This window comes from Mus caroli, unplaced genomic scaffold (genome assembly GCF_978045245.1).
Source record: "Mus caroli unplaced genomic scaffold, Mus_caroli_1 scaffold_4, whole genome shotgun sequence".
Classification (NCBI taxonomy): Eukaryota; Metazoa; Chordata; class Mammalia; order Rodentia; family Muridae; genus Mus; species Mus caroli.
Window position 1 is genome coordinate 138,790,051 of NW_028227259.1, and position 19,097 is coordinate 138,809,147.

The following is a 19,097-nucleotide window of genomic DNA, read 5'->3' on the forward strand; positions in this document are numbered from 1 at the left end:
ACTGAACACATGCAGTGCCTACGAAGGCCTAAAGAGCATTGTGTCCCTTGGAAAGGGAGTTGCAGGTAGTTGTGAGCCTCCATGTAGGTGCTGGGAATTGAACCTTGGTCTCCTGCAAGAGCAGGCAGAATTGCTTAGCCATCTCACCAGTTCTGAGAACCCATAAGCTGAGTACTCAGGCTAAGTTCAAAGCTAGGCCCTGCTATGGGGAGTCCAGGCCAGCCTGGGAAATGTGTGTCGGTGTCTAACAGCTGGGTTCTAGGTGTTTCTTCTAATATAGTAACTTGTAGCATTCATTTCTTCTTAGAATGGATTTGTGGTGTCCAGGGGAGGGGGCTGGACATGAAGTGCACAGCCCCATTCCTCTCTGGACCTCAGGGTCATTTCTACTAAGAATCATGATCTTAAGCCAGGCAATGGTGGTCACACCTTTAATCTTAGTACTCAGTACTCGAGAGGCAGAAGTAGGCAGATCTCTGAGTTCCAGGGCAGCCTGGTCTACAGAGTGAGTTCCAGGACAGCCAGGGGCTACACACAGAAACCCTGTCTCAGAAAACAAAAAAAAACACCACCTTGCTCTTCGTTTCCAGGAAGGGTCTTTACCAGAGCCAGGTGTGGTGGCACAGGCCTATAATCCCAACACCTGGGGTGCTGAGGCAGAGGGGTGCCACAAATTCAGTACCAGCTGCCTGGGTTACAGTGAGACAGAGGCAGAGGATACTAACAAGATAGCTCAGTGGTAAAGGCACTTGCTTGTCTTCCCAGCCTGGAGCCCTCATGAGGGCAGGAGAGCCAGCGCCACAGCTGTCCTCTGACTGCCTCCACACACACACAAGTAAAGTGCTATACAGCCTCAACCTGAGTTTGGATTCCCCAAAACCCAAGTAACAAGCCAAGCACGGGGACAGATGTCTGTGATCCTAGCACTGGCAAGTCAGAGACAGGATCCCTGGGGCTCGCTGGACCAGCAGGTCTACCCCATCAGCAAGCCTACAAGCTCAGCCACAGACCCATGTTCAGAAGGCAGGAGAGATGAGATTGCTCAGCAGTTGGGCTTGACTGCTCTTACAGAGGAGCTCAGGTTTCTAGCACTCCTGTAGGGCCGCTGACAAGAGTCTGCAGTTTCAAGTGTCCCGGTGCCTCCAGAATTCTGCAGGCACGCACACATGGAATATACTCAGACACAGGTTTTAAACCAAAGGTCAGGTGCAGTGGTGCCTTTCAGCCCTGTATCCAGGAAGTAGAAGCAGACAGGGTCTCTCATCAGGGTGGGTCAGCCTGGTTTATAAAGCAAGTACCAGGGTAGCCAGGGGCTACACAGTGTGACTGTCTTTAAAAAAAAAAATAATAACGGAGAGCAACAACAGAGACATTCAGCCCTAAGAACACACACAGGGGAAGGTGTTTAAACAAAGGCATGTGTGCAGTGTTTGCTCTCACACTCACAGGGTTTATTGGTGTTTGGTGAGGGGGTAGTTTTATTTCCCTATCACCATCGCACAAAGTCCCCGCCCGCAGGAATGGAAGATCAGAACAAGCTGGAGCCCACTAAGAAACCAAAGTGATCCCAGGTTACCCCATTCCTCTGCTACAGTTAGTACACATAATGCTCTGAGACAGGGAATCCCCTGACATTGACAATATTAAATACGACTCCAGCAACTTTAGTTAACTACAAAAAGAGTCATAGCAACAGTCCTAGAAGTCGACATAAGTAATCTGAGGTCCAAACAAAGAAAGGAAAAAAAAAAAAAACCTGGTAGGACGCGATCCCAACACTAGGACTGAGGGTTACAAGTTTGAGATCAGCCTGAGTAACTTAGTGAGATCCTGCAGCCAAGACAAAAACAAAACCCACAAATGCCACTGTTGTGCCTCATTTTAGATGTGAGACTGGGGTCACATCTTGCCTCAGGTCTTGGGCTTCCAGTCAGCACAGTCAATATCCCCTGGGCACTTGCTTTGCCCCCAAAGAAGTCCAGGGCATCACTTGGGGTTTGGGACTCTGGCGATTCCCAGCGTCTCCCAGGCTGTGGAGCAGCCACGGCCAGGGTGTGAAACTTGAGCATCCCTGGAGAACAGGCTTTATTCAGCAGGCAGTAAAGGCTTCAGTTCCCGCTCACATCCCTGATCCTCAGGCCCTTCTGTAGAGAGGAGAGTTGGGGAGATGGCTCAGTTGGTAACATAAGCAAGAGGGCCTGAGATCAACTTCTAGAGTCCACCTCAAAAGACACGCCTATAATCCCAGCACTCCATAGGTAGAGGCAGGAGGATCGCTGTGAGTTCAGGGCCAGTGTGGTCTACATGTCAAGTCCCATGCCAGCCAAGGCCACATAGAACCTATCTTAACAACAAAAAAGACAGCTTGCCGGGCGTGGTGGCGCACGCCTTTAATCCCAGCACTTGGGAGGCAGAGGCAGGCGGATTTCTGAGTTCGAGGCGAGCCTGGTCTACAGAGTGAGTTCCAGGACAGCCAGGACTACACAGAGAAACCCTGTCTCGAAAAACCAAAAAAAAAAAAAAAAAAAAAAAGACAGCTTACCAGGTGTGGTGACACACACCTGCAATCCCAGAATTCCACAGGGGAAGGCAGGAGGAACCGATGGGAACAAGACCCAGATTCGTTTCCTTCCCATGTCATTCAAGAACTCCAGCGCTGGGGCTGGAGAGATGGCTCAACGGGTAAGAGCACTGACTGCTCTTCCAAAGGTCCTGAGTTCAAATCCCAGCAACAACATGGTGGCTCACAACCATCCGTAACGAGATCCGATGCCCTCTTCTGGAGTGTCTGAAGATAGCTACAGTATACTTACATATAATAAATAAATAAATATTTTTTTTTTAAAAAAAGAACTCCAGTGCTGGCTCTGGCTAGCTGGTCGCCAACCTCTTCCAGTGAGGAAGAAGAGAGAACCTTTGTCTTTAAATTTCAAAGCCCTGTCACTTCTACCCCAAGTCACAACCCTTTCCCCATGTCTGTTTATCACCAGGGAACGTATTGTATTTTTGGTTTGGGGAATATTTTGAAACAGGATCTCACTATGGTAGCCCAGGCTGGCCTAGTAGTAGGTCTACCTGCCTCTGTCTCCCAAGATGTGTGCCACTATGTCTGGTTTATTACATTTTTTTTTTTTTTTTGGTTTTTTGAGACAGGGTTTCTCTGTGTAGCCCTGGCTGTCCTGGCACTCACTTTGTAGACCAGGCTGGCCTCGAACTCAGAAATCCGCCTGCCTCTGCCTCCCGAGTGCTGGGATTAAAGGCGTGCGCCACCACGCCCGGCTACATTTTCTTATTTGTTTTATTATTTATATGATTTCTTTGTCTTCCTGCTTTTCCTTCCTTCTGTTCCCTCTTGTGTGTGTGTGTGTGTGTGTGTGTGTTATGTGCAGGTGTATGTCCACGTGGAGGTCAGAAGTCAACTTTGCATATTTTCCTCTCTCATTGGCCCCTGGGGCTCACGGTCATTTATGACCAGAACTCTTTAAAAAAAAAAAAGATTTATTTATTTATTATATGTAAGTACACTGTAGCTGTCTTCAGACACTCCAGAAGAGGGAGTCAGATCTCGTTACAGATGGTTGTGAGCCACCATGTGGGTGCTGGGATTTGAACTCTGGACCTTCAGAAGAGCAGTTGGGTGCTCTTACCCTCTTGAGCCATCTCACCAGCCCATGACCAAAACTCTTTATGTAGCCCAGGCTGTCTCTGAATTTCTGATCCTCCTGCTTCCACTTCCTAAGTGCCTGGAATCTCAGAGCTGAGGCTGCTTCCAGGCACTCAGGAGGCAGAGTCACATTTTAAATTTTGTGTTGTGTTTTCAGTGCTGAAGATGGAACCCAGGACTTCATGTATGTCTGCCATCACCGCTGCTGAACCATGCCTCCATCCTCTATTGGTGGACTGCAGGACAAGTGTTCTACTACTGAGGCATCTCCTCTGCAGATGCCTTCAGCATCATGGGACACATGTATGCTTCTACATACTGGGAAGAGCTTATTTCTTCCGAGTTCCCTAGTCCCACAGAAAGTGGCTCTGGGGGACTTCAGTCAGCATCTCCTTTCTGGTCCTAGCAGGTTGATGGGCCCCATGGATCCAGCCCTCACTCCATCCGTCACTCCACTGCGGCTCCTCCCTTGAGCACAGGGCTCTTCCATGGCTTGGGTCCCTCCCGTGCTCTGAGCAGCTAGAGGGCACACTGTACCTTCCTTCTGATTGATTGGTTCTCTCCTAGATGTTCCCTGCTGCGGCCACATCCCCATTCACATAGTCTGGCTCCTCATCTGGGCTTCCTGATAGGGACATTTGTGTACCTGCGGATCGGGACAGGTAGTGGTTGGGACCGTTCACAGGAGTACATCAGTGTTGTTCCCCAGCCAGGGTTGCTCAGGAACCCAGACCCCACAAAGGACACAGGGCAAGTGTCATACTGTATAGGATTTATGGTGTCTTCCCCTCGCTGTTTGTCCCCACCCCCTGAAATTCTCCTGCTCCAACACTGGGTGACCAAGCTCTGGAGGTCAAGCTGCTGGCAAGGGGTGTTCTGGCAGAGAGCAAGGCTTCCGAAGCCTTGGGTACAAGGAAGGCTCCACTGTGAAGTGAGCCAGACTAGATAGAGGGAACCCACCCAGGCCCAGCGACCCTCCCGGATCAGCCAGTTGCCTGCTTCAGTCGGCAGCCCCCACCCCTTGTCCTCAGCACTCCTAGTGGCCTCTGCCCAAGGAAGACATACATACCCATAGTCCTCTTGGACTCTCGCCACTGATGGATGGATACTGAGTTCTGGTAATCCTCAAAGTCCTCGACACCTGAGGGAGGTTACGGGGATATTCTGAGTGAGGGGCCAGCGCTCTTCCCTGAGGACGACCCCAGCCAAGAGAGGATAACGCCCTGGATAGCTCCTTCTCCTGTGAGGGGGCCCCTGTCAGGACCTTGGGTGAACTTAACCCAAAGGCACCAGAGATTTAGAATCTTGGGGACCTCCCTTCTTATTCATTAGGGTGGGTCTAGCTCAGGGTGGCGGCCCCTGCCCTACCTTTCTTCAGAGGGACAGCTTTACCTGACTCGGGGGTGCTGGGCTTGCAGATGAGCACATTCTCGTAGGAGTTGGAATCGTTGTCTGTCAACAGAAGGGAGCTGGCAGGAGACCTGCAGGTAGACCTTGTCTGCAAGCCCCAGATGTCCCTTCCCCCTGCTGCCTCCCCTGCAGGGCTCTCCCCCTGAGCTTCAGGGGCTTCAAAATTCACTTAGATCAGTTTTAAAAAAAAAACATTTATTTATGCATTTTATGTATATAAGTTTTGTCTACATGTATATCTGCATACTACACACAAAAAAGATAGTTCTGGATCCTATTATAGACAGCTGTGAGCTGTCATATGGTTGCTGGGAATTGAACTCATGACCTATGGAAGAACAGTAGGTGCTCTTAACTACTGAGCCCCTTAGGTTAGTTGTTGTTGTTGTCTGTGTGTATGCTGACTGTGGGTATAGGTGTACAGGTAGAGGCCAGGAGACAACTTTGGGTGTCCTACTTCAGGGGCTAAATTCTTTGTTGTTGGGTTGTTTTGTTTGTTTTTCAAGACAGGGTTTCTCTGTGTAACAACCCTAACTTTCCTGAAACCCACTTTGTAGACCAGGCTGGCCTCGAACTCACAGAGATCCTCCTGCCTCTGCCTCATAGCAGGAGACCAATTCTTACAAAACAAGAACAAAGGTCAGGCCGGGCATGGTGGCACACGCCTTTAATCTCAGCACTCGGGGGGGGGGGGGGCAGATTTCTGAGTTTGAGGCCAGCCTGATCTACAAAGTGAGTTCCAGGACAGCCAGGGCCAGGGCTATACAGAGAAACCCTGTCTCAACCAACGCCCCCCTCAAAAAAAAAAAAGGAGAGGAGAGGAGGATAAAGTGGACCCCTTGGTATACAGCCTCAGCTCAGCCCAGCCCACTCCAGAGCCAGGTGGAAGGCCCTGCTGCTCTCTGTGTACACACACACACACACACACACACACACACACACACACACACACACACACAGCTCGTCTCCGTGAACCAGAAGTGCCCATGACCAGAGGCTCCAGCATCCTCCAGCACACGTGGCTTATCTGTCATCGGGTGCCCATCTCCTCAGATGCTCCCACCCACAGCTCCGCCTCTGCTTCCTGTCCTGTCTCCCTCCACTCTGTCCCCATCCCCTGTGTGTGCTGCTGACCAGCTTCCTTCCGCCCCACCCACCTCGGCCTGGAGCACGCACGCACACGTGACTCCCTCCATCTCTGAGCAGCTCTGCCCACCCGTCCAGACCTAGGGGCTGCCTCCTCTTCCACATCCTCCCCACCCTGACCTCCTCCTTACCTTCTGAGGGTTTCTGGAAACATCCCCAGTTGTAGTAGTCTGTAGGGATGGGGTCTCTGGGCAAAAACAGAACAGAGTGCAGGTTGCTGGGCAGATCTGTCAGGAGAAGCCATGACAGAATGTCTCCTCCAATCCACTAGAGATGCTTCTCAGAGCCCCTGACTACCCTGGGCCTAAAGGGCTGTCAGCTTGGCTAAGACACCTGGGCCACAGTTTTCCCTATTTGTGACATGAGGAGACACTGCTAGGGGTCACTTCTTTTGGGGGAGGGAGGTGGATTTGAACCAGAACCAGATCTTTCTGCCTCGGCCTCCCAAGTGCTGGGACGGCTGGGAGGGCAGACCTATACCACTACATACCTCTCTCTCTCTCTCTCTCTCTCTCTCTCTCTCTCTTTCTGAATGTATGTACGTGTGTATGTATGTATATATCATCTATGTATATCTCTCCTTCCATATCTCTCCTTCCTTCTCTCTATAGATTTACATTTCTTATACATCATGTGCATGTATGTGCATGATCACACATGCACAAGGGTGTCACAGCACACGTGGATGTCAGAAGTCAACTCTTGGGAATCAGTACTCTGTATCAACCATGTGGTTGCTATCAGGCTAGAGATGTCAGGCTTTATGGGATGAGCTAGCTCTCCACCACCCCCTACCTTATAGAAACAGTATCTCTGTAGCTCCAGCTAACCTCAGACTCACTCTTCAGATCAGGCTGACCTTGAACTCCTGCCCTCCTCCCCAAGTGGATGACTGGCATGTGCCAGCACGCCAGGTTTATGCAGGGCTGGCTGGCAATGCACCACAGGACTTAATGCATCCTAGGCAAGCACTCTGGGTCCCAGCCCCAGCCCTTTCCTGGAGGAAAGGAGCCACATCTTGATCTGTCGCCCACACTGGCTGTGATTCCCCCTGCCTCAGCCTCCTGAGTGCTGAAATGACAGTTAAGTGCCATCAAGTGTGCTCCAAATGGCCAGGATGGGTGGCCACCCCCTACCAGATACTCAGTCTTTCAATCAGAGTCACACAAGGCCATGGTCACCAGATTGAAAGGCTACTCAGAAGCAGTCTTCACTTAATGCCTCCTAAAGGAGCTGGGGAGAGACCCAGGAATGGGGATGGGCAGGGTCTGTCAAGGGCCACTCACACATAGGCAGCATCAGGCTCCTGGCTACTTCCTGGAAGAGGCCAGAGAGAAGACATAAGACAAGCTGAGCTCCCAGCTGTGGCCCATTCCCCCCTCTCCCCCAGAGCTACCCACCTTTGTAGAAGTTCTGGTGCCTAGGGGACTCAGGACCTGGAAGAAAGGCTAGGCTAGGCTATGGGCTAGGCTGCTAGGCTAGGCTAGACCGGCTTCCCTCCAGGTCCTGCCCCAACACAACCCCGACGCTGCAGCTCAAGCAAGGGCCTAGGGGCTTTGAATGGCCAGACCTTTGTACACATTCTGCCTTATCTATTAAAGCCAATTCCATCAACCCCCAGCCTCAGCTCCCCCTGGAAGGTCTCTGAGAGCCAGTACTTGTCCCACTGTCTCAGCCCCACTCAGGCTAATTCTGCCTGGTGTCACTTACCCTCAAGGTGGGAGAACAGCATCTTGTTCTTCCTGCAAGGATGGGGACAGGGGCACTGAGATGGTACCATGGGGAGGGGAAAGGCTCAACAGGCCAGCCCTGAGACTCTGCAGCTTAGGGACATAGTGAGGTCTAGCCCTGGCTCCAGTAGGTGGAGCTCTCCAGAGCTGGGCCCCTGCACTGCAGAATGCCTTCTTACCTTTCAAATGACTTGTCTGGAGCTGTGTCCATCTGGGGTCCTGGCCACACCTGCCTGGCCACTTTGGAGAGAAGCAAGGATGGGGTATTGGCGAGGCACTCACCCAACTGAGCCTTCACCTGGTATATCAGGCTGGCCTCAGGGCAAGGGACACAGAAGGGATCTTGATATGGGAAGTCCCAGCCCCAGACCAAACCCGGGATGCTTCAAGGACTCACGGGAGTATGTCTGAGCCACAGCTGAGCTCTGTGCATTTTCTTGCCTGTGAATACACAAGGGTGTCCTGAGCCAGGCCCTGACAGTCCCCAGGCAAGGACACAGAGAGAGGAGGAGGGCCAGATAGGAACAAGGAACACAGAGAAGGTGGAAGAACTGAGCATAGGAATGTGTCTGTCTGTCTGTCTGTCTGCCTGCCTGCCTGCGTGTCCCTAGGTTCCAAAAACTCAAGGCGAGAGGATCATTGTGAGTTTGAGGCCAGCCTGGGCTACAAAGTAAGTTCTATGCAAGCCAGTGCAAAGGAATAGGACCCTGTCTCCAAACCAGAAAATTAACAATGAGCAAGCTTTAGCCATGGCTTATGGTGGTCAGAGATGGAAGATTTTGTTTTCAGGTCTCACTGTGGTTTTTCAGTTGCAAAAGGAAATGAGGAAGGGTGTGTGTGAGGGGGTGACAGGGTATATTGAGGTGTGCATGTGAGGGCTGTGCTGAGAATGTGGGAAGTGTACATGCATTTCGTAGAGAAGGGTAGAAAGTGGTCAGCTGGCTTCCTTCCCCCTTGCTTCTCTCTCTCGCCACTCCCTCAGCCCATTCACTGGGGGATTCTGGGCACGTGCTCCACATCTGAGTCACAGCCTCCCTCCCACTTTAAAATTATTATTTTTTAATGTGTATGGGTATTTTGCCCATGTATATGTCTGCCTACCACACATATGTGTGCCTGGCGTCTGAGGAGGTCAGAAGAGGGCATCGGATCTCCTGGAAGCTGAATTAAAGGCTGTCTTGAGCCATTACGTGGGTACTGGGGCTCAAATCCAAATTCTTTGGACGAGCAGCCACTGCTTTTAACCCCTGAGCCATCTCTCCAGCTTTGCTTTTTAGTTCAAAAAGAAGTTTATTTTATGTGTATTTATTATTTACATGTGTGTGGTGATGTAGTAGGCACATGGGGGGCAGAGGAAAATTTTTGGCAGGAAAATCTGTGAGACCCTGGGGGCTCAAACTCAGGCCATCAAGCTTTGGTGGCAGTCACTCTTACTAGCCGAGGATCTTGTAGCTCCCTACTTTTTAAATTTTGAGCAAAGTCTCACTGAATTGCCAGGCTGGCCTTGAACTCCCTCTGTGGCCCAGGCAGGTTCTGGAATATCTGCGGGGATGGGAGGTGCCCAGCCTCCTTTAAGTGTGATTTTAAGATTCTGCTTTCTCTTTGCCTGGAGCGCAGGTATCTCTGCCCTGGCTGTGGCTGCCCTGTGTTCCCCCACCCCAGGGTGCTCAAATACGCCGAGCTGGGGCAACTCACCGGTTCCTCTGCTCGTAGATTTTCTCTTTTCTCTTCACTCCTGCAAGAACAGAAATGGCACAGCTAGTGTCCCTGAACTCAGGGGTGGGGTGGGGGTGGGGCTGAAGTCTGGGACACCCCCCGCCCTTGTCAAGGTCCTTCCAGCTGCCTGTCACTGGGAGAGTTCTTGTCAGCTGGGTGTGGTGACACAAGCCTGTGATCCCAGTGCTCAGGAAGCTGAGGCCAGAGGGCAGGAACATTTGAGGCTAGCCTGGGCTATAGTGTGGGACAGTCTGAAAGAGAAAGGAATACAAGGAAGAAAAAGAAGGAAGGATGGAGAGAAAGGAGGGAGGGAGGAGGCTGGAGCAGGAGGTAGGCAGGAGGGTGGGGAAGGAAAAGGACTCAATCCCTTTTGGTGGGGTGAGGATAACTTGAAGTAGAGGGTGCCACAGGTAGCCCAGCTTCCCTTCTCTCGTCCACAGCAGGTTCCTGGCCTGCTGGCCTGAGTGACCCCCGTGTTCCAGCAGACCCAGCGTCCTCCTACACCCACTGTTCTGAGGGCCATTTAGGGGCCATTAGCTGGTCCTGGGTGCTTATCCTCCTGACCCGCCCATCACAGCCAGGTCCGGCCGCAGAGGCCTCCCATCACGTCCGGCCTATGGGACACGTACCTGGGCGGGAGCAGTGGACACACAGCCAGGCTGTGGCCCCCAACAGCAGCAGCAATAATCCCGACACCGGCCACAGCAGCTCCAGCTCGGCACTCATGTTGGCTTGGGGAAGAGGCTGTAAGGCTGCAGTGGGGAATCCATAAGCCGGTGGCTCCCTGGTGCCGCCCCATCCCACGTGATTGGTTTCTGATCTCTCTGGTCCACAGCTCCGGCAAAGTGAACGGAATGGCCTTCCCTACTCCTGAACTGAACCAACCGTGTCTCCCGAGTGACTCTTCTAACTAGCACACTAACTAGCAGTGTACTAGAAGGTTCTGAGAGCACTAGACAGCACCAAGAAATTGTGCAAAATCCTAAGCATCCGTTCCCAGTCCATCTGGCCCTGAGAGACAGGCTCCTTGGTTCACAGGTGGAGAAACTGAGGCCGAGAAGCGCCCACAGCGGCTTTGTGGAAAGGGAGGGGTCAGCACTCAGTCCCGACCTTAGCATTGGGGCTTACACCTACAATCCCGCAACTCTCCCAGCCTGAGACAACAGGCTAGCCTGGGCTAAAGACTGAGACCCTGTGTCAAAACAAACAAACAAACAAACAAACAAAAACCCACCACCAAGAGTAAGGTGGAGGGGCTGGAGAAAGGGCTCAGCAGTTAAGAGTGCTTGGTGTTCTTCCAGAGGATCCCCGTTAGGCAGATCGCAGCTCATGACCACGTGTACACACATAGGCACACACACACACACACACACACTGCTCTACTCATTCTGTTGCTGTGTGCCTCAGCGGTGCTCTGCTCTGCACCCAGGAAGACCCAAGAACCCAGATCCTAGCAGCAGTGGAGGCTCATGTCTCCCCACCCCACCACCTGCCCTCCCCACCCCACCCCCCACCCTTGGGAGGCAGAGGCAGGCAGAGCTCTGAGTTCAAGGCCAGCCTGGTCTACAAAGTAAGTTTCAGAACAGCTAGAACTACACAGAGAAACTGTATTAAACAAAGAAACAATCAAAGAACCAAGATTCTGCCTGTGGTGAGAGCTGGAGGAAGCCAGTCAGTGAGGATTCCTCTCAGAGGATGTAACCCTGAGACAGTATACATCAGGGACAGGTCCCCCGCTGTGGGACAGGACTCAAGGACCTTCAGAGTGAGGCTGGTCTTTGGGGCACAGAGAGGGATGTTGAGAGAGATGTCTGGTGTGAGGAGGCTGCAAATCCTCAGTTAGCCCAGGCCACATCCAAGGCAGCGGCTGTCCCAGCCTTGGTGAAGCCCCGCAGTCTGGTGAATGAGTTCTCTAATGGGTTTATGAAACCGACTATTGCAACTATGAGAGCACTCAGCTCCCTAGCACGGGCAAGGGAAACAGTTGAGGAAAGCAGTCCTGTGTAAGGCACATGTGGAATGGGAAGGATTAAGTGGCCTCTCTTTCTGCACATGGTCCTACCTCAAACTAGAAAAGGAGTGGCTTAAGCCGGGTGTGGTGGCGGACGCCTTTAATCCCAGCAGAGGCAGGCGGATTTCTGAGTTCAAGGCCAGCCTGGTCTATAACATGAGTTCCAGGACAGCCAGAGAACCCCCCCCCACACCTCTCAAAACAAAAAAAAAAGAAAAGAAAAGGTGTGGCTTAGTGGTAGAGCCCTTGCCTAGAATCCCCCCCGGGGGGGGGCATGGCTTGGATGTAGAGCCCCTTGCCTAGAATCCCCCAGGGAGGGGCTGGGACATGGCCTTTGCTTAGGACATTGTCTCTGTCTATCCAAAAACCTCATAAACTGAGCATATGGCTGTGACTCTCTAGCACCGTGGTTCGCAACCTGTGGGTCGCGAACCCTCTGGAGGTCATTAGGGGTCAGAAATCCTGCATGTCATATTTATTACAATTCATAACAGTAGCAAAATTACAGTTGTGAAGTAGCAATGAAAATATGGTTGGGGGGGTCACCACAACAGGAGGAACTGTATTAAAGGGTCACAGCATTAGAAAGGCTGAGAAACACTGCTCTAGGACCTCAAGAAACAGAGCCAGGAGGACGGGGAAATTCAGACTAGTTCTGGGTAAAAAGCACAATCCTATGTATGTATGCATGCATGTATGTATATGTGTATGTATGTATGTATGTATGTATCTATCTATCTATATTTTTTAAGTGAAAGAAGGATAGATGTATATATATAGAGAGACAGACAGGAGAAAGAGGAGATGTGAGCTGAGCGAGTAATAGAAAGTGGGGAAGGGAGAGGAGATTTGGTTCCAATGTCTCACTCCCATACTCCTGTAATTCCAGCACCTGTGAGGCAGAGGCAGATCAGAAGTTCGAGACTCTGTCTCAATGGGGGAAAAAACAAGAGCAGAAGGAGATGTGGGCATAACACGTGGAGGAGCAGGCTACATATAACTCAGCCCTTGCCTGCCACCACCCACTTAGGACCCCAAGAGCAAGCCTGGTATTCAAGGCTGCAGGAGCTGCCTGCCGGGTGCTGTTTCCTCTCCAAGGGCACCCCATGCCATCCATCCATTCCCCACCCAAGAGGTCTGGGCTACCGGAGAGTCCACGTGCTTCTAGACCTGTTATCTAGGGATAAACAGGACTCCAGAAGCCCTCAGGCCTGGGACAGGGTTGGTCAGGGCATCTGTACCCTCTAACCGACCACACAGGGGTTTGTCACGAGGTCTGTCATGGAGATGATGAATGTGGCATAGGGTCAGCCGTGTGGGTTGCTTCCATGACTCTTGTCATAGTCACGGTTCTTAGCCATGTGACACACACAGGAAGGGACTGTCAGCGGCCTACAGCAAAGACTGAGGGGATATGTTATCTGCCTGGTCACATCTACAGGCACATGTGTGGACTCCCTACTGACCCCAGCAGGGTCTGAGGGGCTAATGAAGTAGATACACCTGACCAAGTGGAGCAGGCCAGGACTCCTAGTTGATCAAGAGGCTGAAGCAGGAGTATTGTGAATTCCAAGGTCAATCCAAAGAGACTCTGCCTCAAACCATAAAGAGGCCTGGGGCATACATTTGCTTAGAGTCTCCCAGGGATGAACTTAGAATCTCCCAGTGAGGGTGTGGCTTAGTGGTAGAGTAACTGCCTAGCATCTCTCAGTATGTGGCTGTGGGCATGACTCAACAGTAGAGCACCTGCCTGCCTAGAATCGCTCAGTAAGGGATATACCCATGTTTAACTAGCAAGGGCAAGGCACTGGGGTTCCATTCCCAGCATGAGGGGGGGAAAGCTGGGGGAGGGGATGCTGGAGAGATGGCTCAGAGGTCAAGAGCACAGATTGCTCTCCCAGGGGGCCTAGGTTTGATTCTCTTGACACCCACATGGCAGCTCACAACCATCTATAACTCCAGTTCCTGGGGGACTCCACCCTCTCCCAGCCTTTGTGTGCACCAGGCATGAATGTGGTACACACATGTACATGCAAGGCAAACAGTCATTCACATACATTGTGGTTTGGAGACAGGGAGTCACTGTGTAGCTCTGGTGGGTCTGAAACTCGCTGTGTAGACCTGGCTGGCCGGGAATTCACAGAGAATGGCCTGCATCTGTTTCCTAGGTGCCGCAATTATAGGGCTGTAGCAGCATGTTCCAACTTACATAAATATTTTAAATTAAAAAAAAACAAAAAACAGCTGAGTGTTGGTGGTGCACGCCTTTAATCCTGGCACTAGCACTTAAGAGGCAGAGGCAGGCGAATTTCTGAGTTCGAGGCCAGCCTGGTTTACAGAGTGAGTTCCAGGACAGCCAGGGCCACACAGAAAACCCTGTCTTGAAAAACCAAACACAACAACAAAAACAAACCATTGCTGGAGGAGGAGGAGGAGAAGGAGGAAGAGAGGGAGGGAGGGAGGAAGAGAAAGAGCGAGAACTTCTTCAATGGTAAGATGCCCACCCCTCACTCACATCCTGTAAGCAAGCCTAATGAAACTCATTGGGCCACTACCCTACCCCACTCCCACTGAGAACAGAATATATCAGAAAGGGATTAGTTGGGAAGAGAGCAGGGACCAGTGGGAACCGGGAAGGACAAGAGAGGTAATTTGGGGGTGAATATGATCAAGATGCATGTTGTATGGAAGTGTCACAAGCCTCTTAGTATGCATAATGAAAGCATACTGATAAAAAAGACTGAAAGGGGGCTGGTGAGGTAGCTTGCAGGTGAGAGGTGCTTGCGACCGAGTCTGATGATCTGAGTTCATCCCCAGGACCCACACGGTGCTGAGAAGTTATCTCTCAGAAGTTATTCTCTGGCCTACACTGTGCTACATGCACATCCATCCACACATGCGGTAATAAAAAAATGTATTAAAATATTGAAAAAAAAAAGGCAGATGTGAGTACATGGGGTGCTCCCTGGACAAGGCCTGGGGCTTGCTTCTCAGTTGGGGATCCCTCTGAGCCCAACTGTTTTCTTCCTCCCAAGGAGCAAATGGAGGTTCAGAGAGGCGCATACTGTGCCACAAAGAAACACTGGAAAAGATGGAAACCCTGAGCAGGCCCAGGGAATTCCCTCTATCCCATCTGATGCTCTCTACCCTGAGAGTAGAGGCAGAGGGTGAGGGGAACAGAGGCTGGGGCTGCAGGAGGAATGGCCCAGCAGTCTCAGAAGGCCCCAAGGGGCCAGGCAGGGCTAGCTGTGGGTGTGTGGGGGACCGCCACAGCTCTGTGGCTCTGTGGGCCAAAATAGCTCAAAGGGAAGTGGGCAGTTTTCATATGAACAAGGCTTGCTTCTGAGGACTGCATCGGAGTTTCTAACCTCAGTGGCCCTTCGTGAGTGATCACTGCGGCAGCTTGTTCTTCAGGGAACAAAGGCCACGAGGGTCTGCTTGGATGAAGTACATGACCCGTCTCACACCTGGGATGGCTTTATTCATGGGGTGCTACTCTGAGGCCTGCAGGCTTAGCTGAATAACATTTCTGTGGTCCGAGCCTTTGCGGCAGGGCCCGGCCTTGAACTTAGGGTCTCCCCACCTCAGCGTTCCTAACGCCCTGATGGAGGGGTGTGCAGTACCCAGTCTGACTAAATAACTCGGGCCTTCAAATGAGGCGGAGAAGACCCTGAAGACACCTACTGGAGGCCAGCGGGCGACTGTTCACATACATATGTGAGTATGTCTATGTATAGAGGTCTGGCAGGCCTTGTCTCTGGTCCATCTGGGCCACCTGTTCAAAGCCGGAACCAAGGAGCCCACCAGCGTTACGAGGATTATCTGTCAGAAAGTACAAGCTGGCTCAGGCCTGGATGGACTTCTGGGATAACAACTTCCTCCTGGCTGGAACAGGGGTTGGGCACAGCTCCCCAAAGCATCCAAGTTCCATACACAGGCCTAGGGCCACAGCACTAGGCCAGGGCGGGAGGTATCAGGTATCTCGGCTTCCGCTCAGTCTGTCCCTAAGGGTCTTGTGGGGTGTAGCACAACAGGGGAGCACCCCTGGGAAAGGCTTACCTGAGGGTGAGGGCTCCTCACCATGGCCCCTTCATCCTGTGCCGCACACACACCTGCCCAAGCTGATGCCAACACCACTGACTCTGGCGAGCAGTGGGCAAGGCAGTCGGCTTCCTGTCACTACTGAATCATCTCTACATCCGCCTCGGCCAGACTACTAGGGTGGTTAATGACAAAGTGGGTGGAGCAGAGACAGAAAAAGATGCAGAGATACAAAGCGAAGTAAAAGCTGGGCATTGGTGATGTGTGCTGTTAAATGCCTGCACTTGGGAAGCAGACGCAGGCAGAGCTCTGAGTTTGAGGCCAGCCTGGTCTATATAGGCTAGGACAGCTACAGTGAGACCCTGTCTCAAAAAAGACTCACTGGGTAATGGCATGCTCCACCAAGCTGGACAACTTGGAACCAGAGGAACCAGGGTTCCTATCACCAGGAACCATGAAGTGAGAGTGTCTAGTTGTCTTCTGATGCATATGTACATACACACAGGCTTACGTGCAGTGTGCATGTGCACACACTCCTGGGGGTGGAGAGGCAATAAAAAAGAAAACAGAAACAGACAGAGGGGAAATGGGAAGTGAGAGATGGGCACAGGCATGGGCAGACCGAAAGCCCAGCATACACAGCACATGCCCACCACAGAACAAGGTCACATGGACGAGGGAGGGCTACAGTGAGCAACGGGAAGAGAGTCAACCCCAGAGTTCACATGGACACAGACATGGAGAGGACAGATGGAAAGTTTAGAGGGACATGTACACACTCACGCACGTGCCACAGTCAGACACCAGAGGTGGGGACACACACACAGAGATGCACAGGTCAGAAGAGGACCAGAAAGACAGGCAGATATGTAGACGCTGACAACCACAGCTAAGAGGAAGTTAGAGTCCTTCCAGCATCCACAGGCATCTGAGAGTGGGGATCAGAGAGAGAGAGAGAGACTAGGGCAGTAGAATCCCATAGAACGGCGGCTTCTGGAGTGAGCCTCCGAGTGTAGCCATGGGACCTCCGGGAGGAAAGATCAATCGTCCCCGGACGGAGCTGAAGAAGAAGTTGTTCAAGCGCCGCAGGGTATTAAGCAGGGATCGGCGACGGAAGCGCCGGGTGGTCGGGGCTGTGATAGACGAAGGGCTGACTACGAAGCACCACCTCAAGAAGCGGGTGTCCAGTGCTCGTGCCAACATCACGCTGTCTGGGAAGAAGCGCAGGAAACTCTTGCAGCAGATCCGACTTGCCCAGAAAGAAAAAGCAGCCATGGAAGTGGAAGCCCCCTCCAAGTCAACCAGGACTAGTCAGCCACAGCCCAAGCAACAAAAGAAGATAAAAGCTCCCCAGGACGTAACTATGGAGGATCTTGAAGATAAGAGCTGAAGTCCCTACCTCTTCTACCAGAAGATGTTCAACAGAACCTAGAAGGATTTGGAGGAACTTTGGAAAAAATAGTAGCATATTTCACTTTCCTAGACACCCCTTCTACAATGGACCCTTGACCTCCCCTGGAGGTGTATATTGGGAAGGAAAAGGACACAGAGAAAGACTGGAGGGCCATCTCTAGCAGTTAACTCCTTTTGTAATAAAGCTTTAGTGCGTTCAAAAAAAAAAAAAAATCCCATAGAACAAATACTAACGGGCAGATAAAAGAGATAAGGGACAGAGGATACAGGGAGAAAGACGGGAATAAAGACGGCAGATGGAACAAAGGACCACTGTGCCAGAAACAGCTGGATAGACAAGCTGCCTCTGTGTGTTTGTGGGTGGTGGTAGTGGGTGACTGTAGAGGCCAGACTTCAAGTCTTGGTGTCTTCCACATTTTAGTTTCTTTAAGACAGAGTTTCTGTGTAGCCCTGGATGTCTTGAGAATCACTCTATAGAGCAGGCTGGCCTCGAACTCACGATTTATGCAGACTGTGTCATCTACTTTTTAAAAACCAAATTGTCAGCCGGGCGTGTGGCGCACGCCTTTACTCCCAGCACTGGGAGGCAGAGGCAGGCGGATTTCTGAGTTCGAGGCCAGCCTGGTCTACAGAGTGAGTTCCAGGACAGCCAGGACTGTACAGAGAAACCCTGTCTCGAAAAACCAAACCAAACCAACCAACCAACCAAAAAAACAAACAAACAAAAAAAAAAAACCCAAATTGTCTTTATTACATCTATTTCTTTGTATGTTAGTTCTTTTTTGTTTGAGACAGGGTTTCTCTGTATAGCCCTGGCTGTCCTGGAACTCACTTTGTAGACCAGGCTGGCCTTGAACTCAGAAATCCGCCTGCCTCTGCCTCCCAGTGCTGGGATTAAAGGCGTGCATCACCACTGCCCGGCTGTAGTTAGTTCTTATCCCACTATGTGGGTCCCAGGGATAGAACTCCAACTTGGTGGAAAGTGCCTTTACCACTGAGCCATCTTGCCACCTCCTGGTTGTAATTTGTCTGTGTTTTGGGTTTCACTGTATAGTCCTGGCTGGCCTGGGAACTCACAGATCTTCCTGCTTCTTCCCAAGTGCTGGGACCATACCCCGCTTCCACCTTGACTGTTCCCTTTCACTGGCCAGAGACTCACCAAGTTAGTCCAGGCTGGCTGGTCCTGCAAGCCCCAGATAGCCATGTTCCCATGTCCCCACAGCTAAGATCACACGCTTCATTGAGAGCTGGGGATCCAAGCTCAGGTCCCTCAGACTTTTGAGAACACTATTAACTGAGCACCCCTTCCACCCCCAGCCAAGGCTACTTCTCAGTTGGGGGGATCACTGCCTGCAGTGGGGAGGAAGGACATTAGCAGATACCTTTACCCAAGGTGACAAGGATCAACCACCTGCTCAGTGCCCTCTGGAACCCACACACCTTCTACCTGCTGAGGGCATCAAGGCAGGAGGCTATCTGCTGTGAGTTTAGCGCTAGCCTGGGTTTTTCTCCCCAGTCTGTGCCCTAAGCCTGCTGCTGCCACCCTGCGGTGAAGCAAAGCAGCACAGGCATGGGAACGATCACCAGGAGCCTCAGCTGACCATTGGAATCTGTGCTGACCAGAGGTAGTGCCTGATGCATTCAGTTCATCAGATCCCCCCCTGCCCACGGCGTCAGGTGGGGAGGCAGAGAACCCCTAAGAGGATCATGGTTGGCCTCTTTCTCACTTGCACCTACACAGTTAGCTTCACAGTAGTCCAACTTCACTCAGTTCTGGGGGAACCCATTCATTTTGGATCCCTGGTACAGTCACCTCAGCCCCATGCCTGCTTCTGGATTCCTTTTTAAGAGACCCCCCCCCCCAACAATCTACCAACACCAAAACTGGGATGTTGTTCAGTTGGTGCTCGCTTGGGTTCCATTTCTTTTTTTTTTTTTTTTTTTTGGTTTTTTCGAGACAGGGTTT

The 19,097-nt window shown here is 51.7% G+C and overlaps 2 protein-coding genes across 2 annotated transcripts; one reads left to right on the forward strand and one right to left on the reverse strand.

Annotated features, from left to right (window-relative positions):
• Positions 1 to 481: 481 nt before the first annotated feature.
• Positions 482 to 15,856, reverse strand: Lat2 (linker for activation of T cells family member 2). The gene is made up of 13 exons (XM_021163620.3): positions 15,737 to 15,856; positions 10,296 to 10,418; positions 9,646 to 9,685; positions 8,348 to 8,391; positions 8,130 to 8,190; positions 7,931 to 7,962; positions 7,621 to 7,656; positions 7,507 to 7,537; positions 6,352 to 6,407; positions 5,057 to 5,116; positions 4,734 to 4,805; positions 4,202 to 4,310; positions 482 to 2,144 (listed from the first exon to the last, which is right to left on the reverse strand). Exons 2-12 carry the CDS (start codon positions 10,390 to 10,392, stop codon positions 4,228 to 4,230), a joined length of 612 nt encoding a protein of 203 aa, XP_021019279.1. The 5' UTR covers positions 10,393 to 10,418; positions 15,737 to 15,856; the 3' UTR covers positions 482 to 2,144; positions 4,202 to 4,227.
• Positions 15,857 to 16,705: 849 nt separating this feature from the next.
• Positions 16,706 to 17,344, forward strand: CUNH11orf98 (chromosome unknown C11orf98 homolog). Its single transcript, XM_021163665.1, has one exon. It carries the CDS (start codon positions 16,737 to 16,739, stop codon positions 17,106 to 17,108), a length of 372 nt encoding a protein of 123 aa, XP_021019324.1. The 5' UTR covers positions 16,706 to 16,736; the 3' UTR covers positions 17,109 to 17,344.
• The last annotated feature ends 1,753 nt before the right edge of the window (positions 17,345 to 19,097 follow it).

Bases quoted from the DNA above. Each gene is read 5' to 3' on its own strand.
- Lat2 (XM_021163620.3), bottom strand. From the start codon at position 10,392: ATGAGTGCCGAGCTGGAGCTGCTGTGGCCGGTGTCGGGATTATTGCTG. The intron at 8,392-9,645 runs GTGAGTTGCCCC...GTGTATTCACAG, and splicing joins ATCTACGAGCAGAGGAACCG to GCAAGAAAATGCACAGAGCT. The intron at 7,657-7,930 runs GTAAGTGACACC...CCTTTCTTCCAG, and splicing joins GCTGTTCTCCCACCTTGAGG to GTCCTGAGTCCCCTAGGCAC.
- CUNH11orf98 (XM_021163665.1), top strand. From the start codon at position 16,737: ATGGGACCTCCGGGAGGAAAGATCAATCGTCCCCGGACGGAGCTGAAG.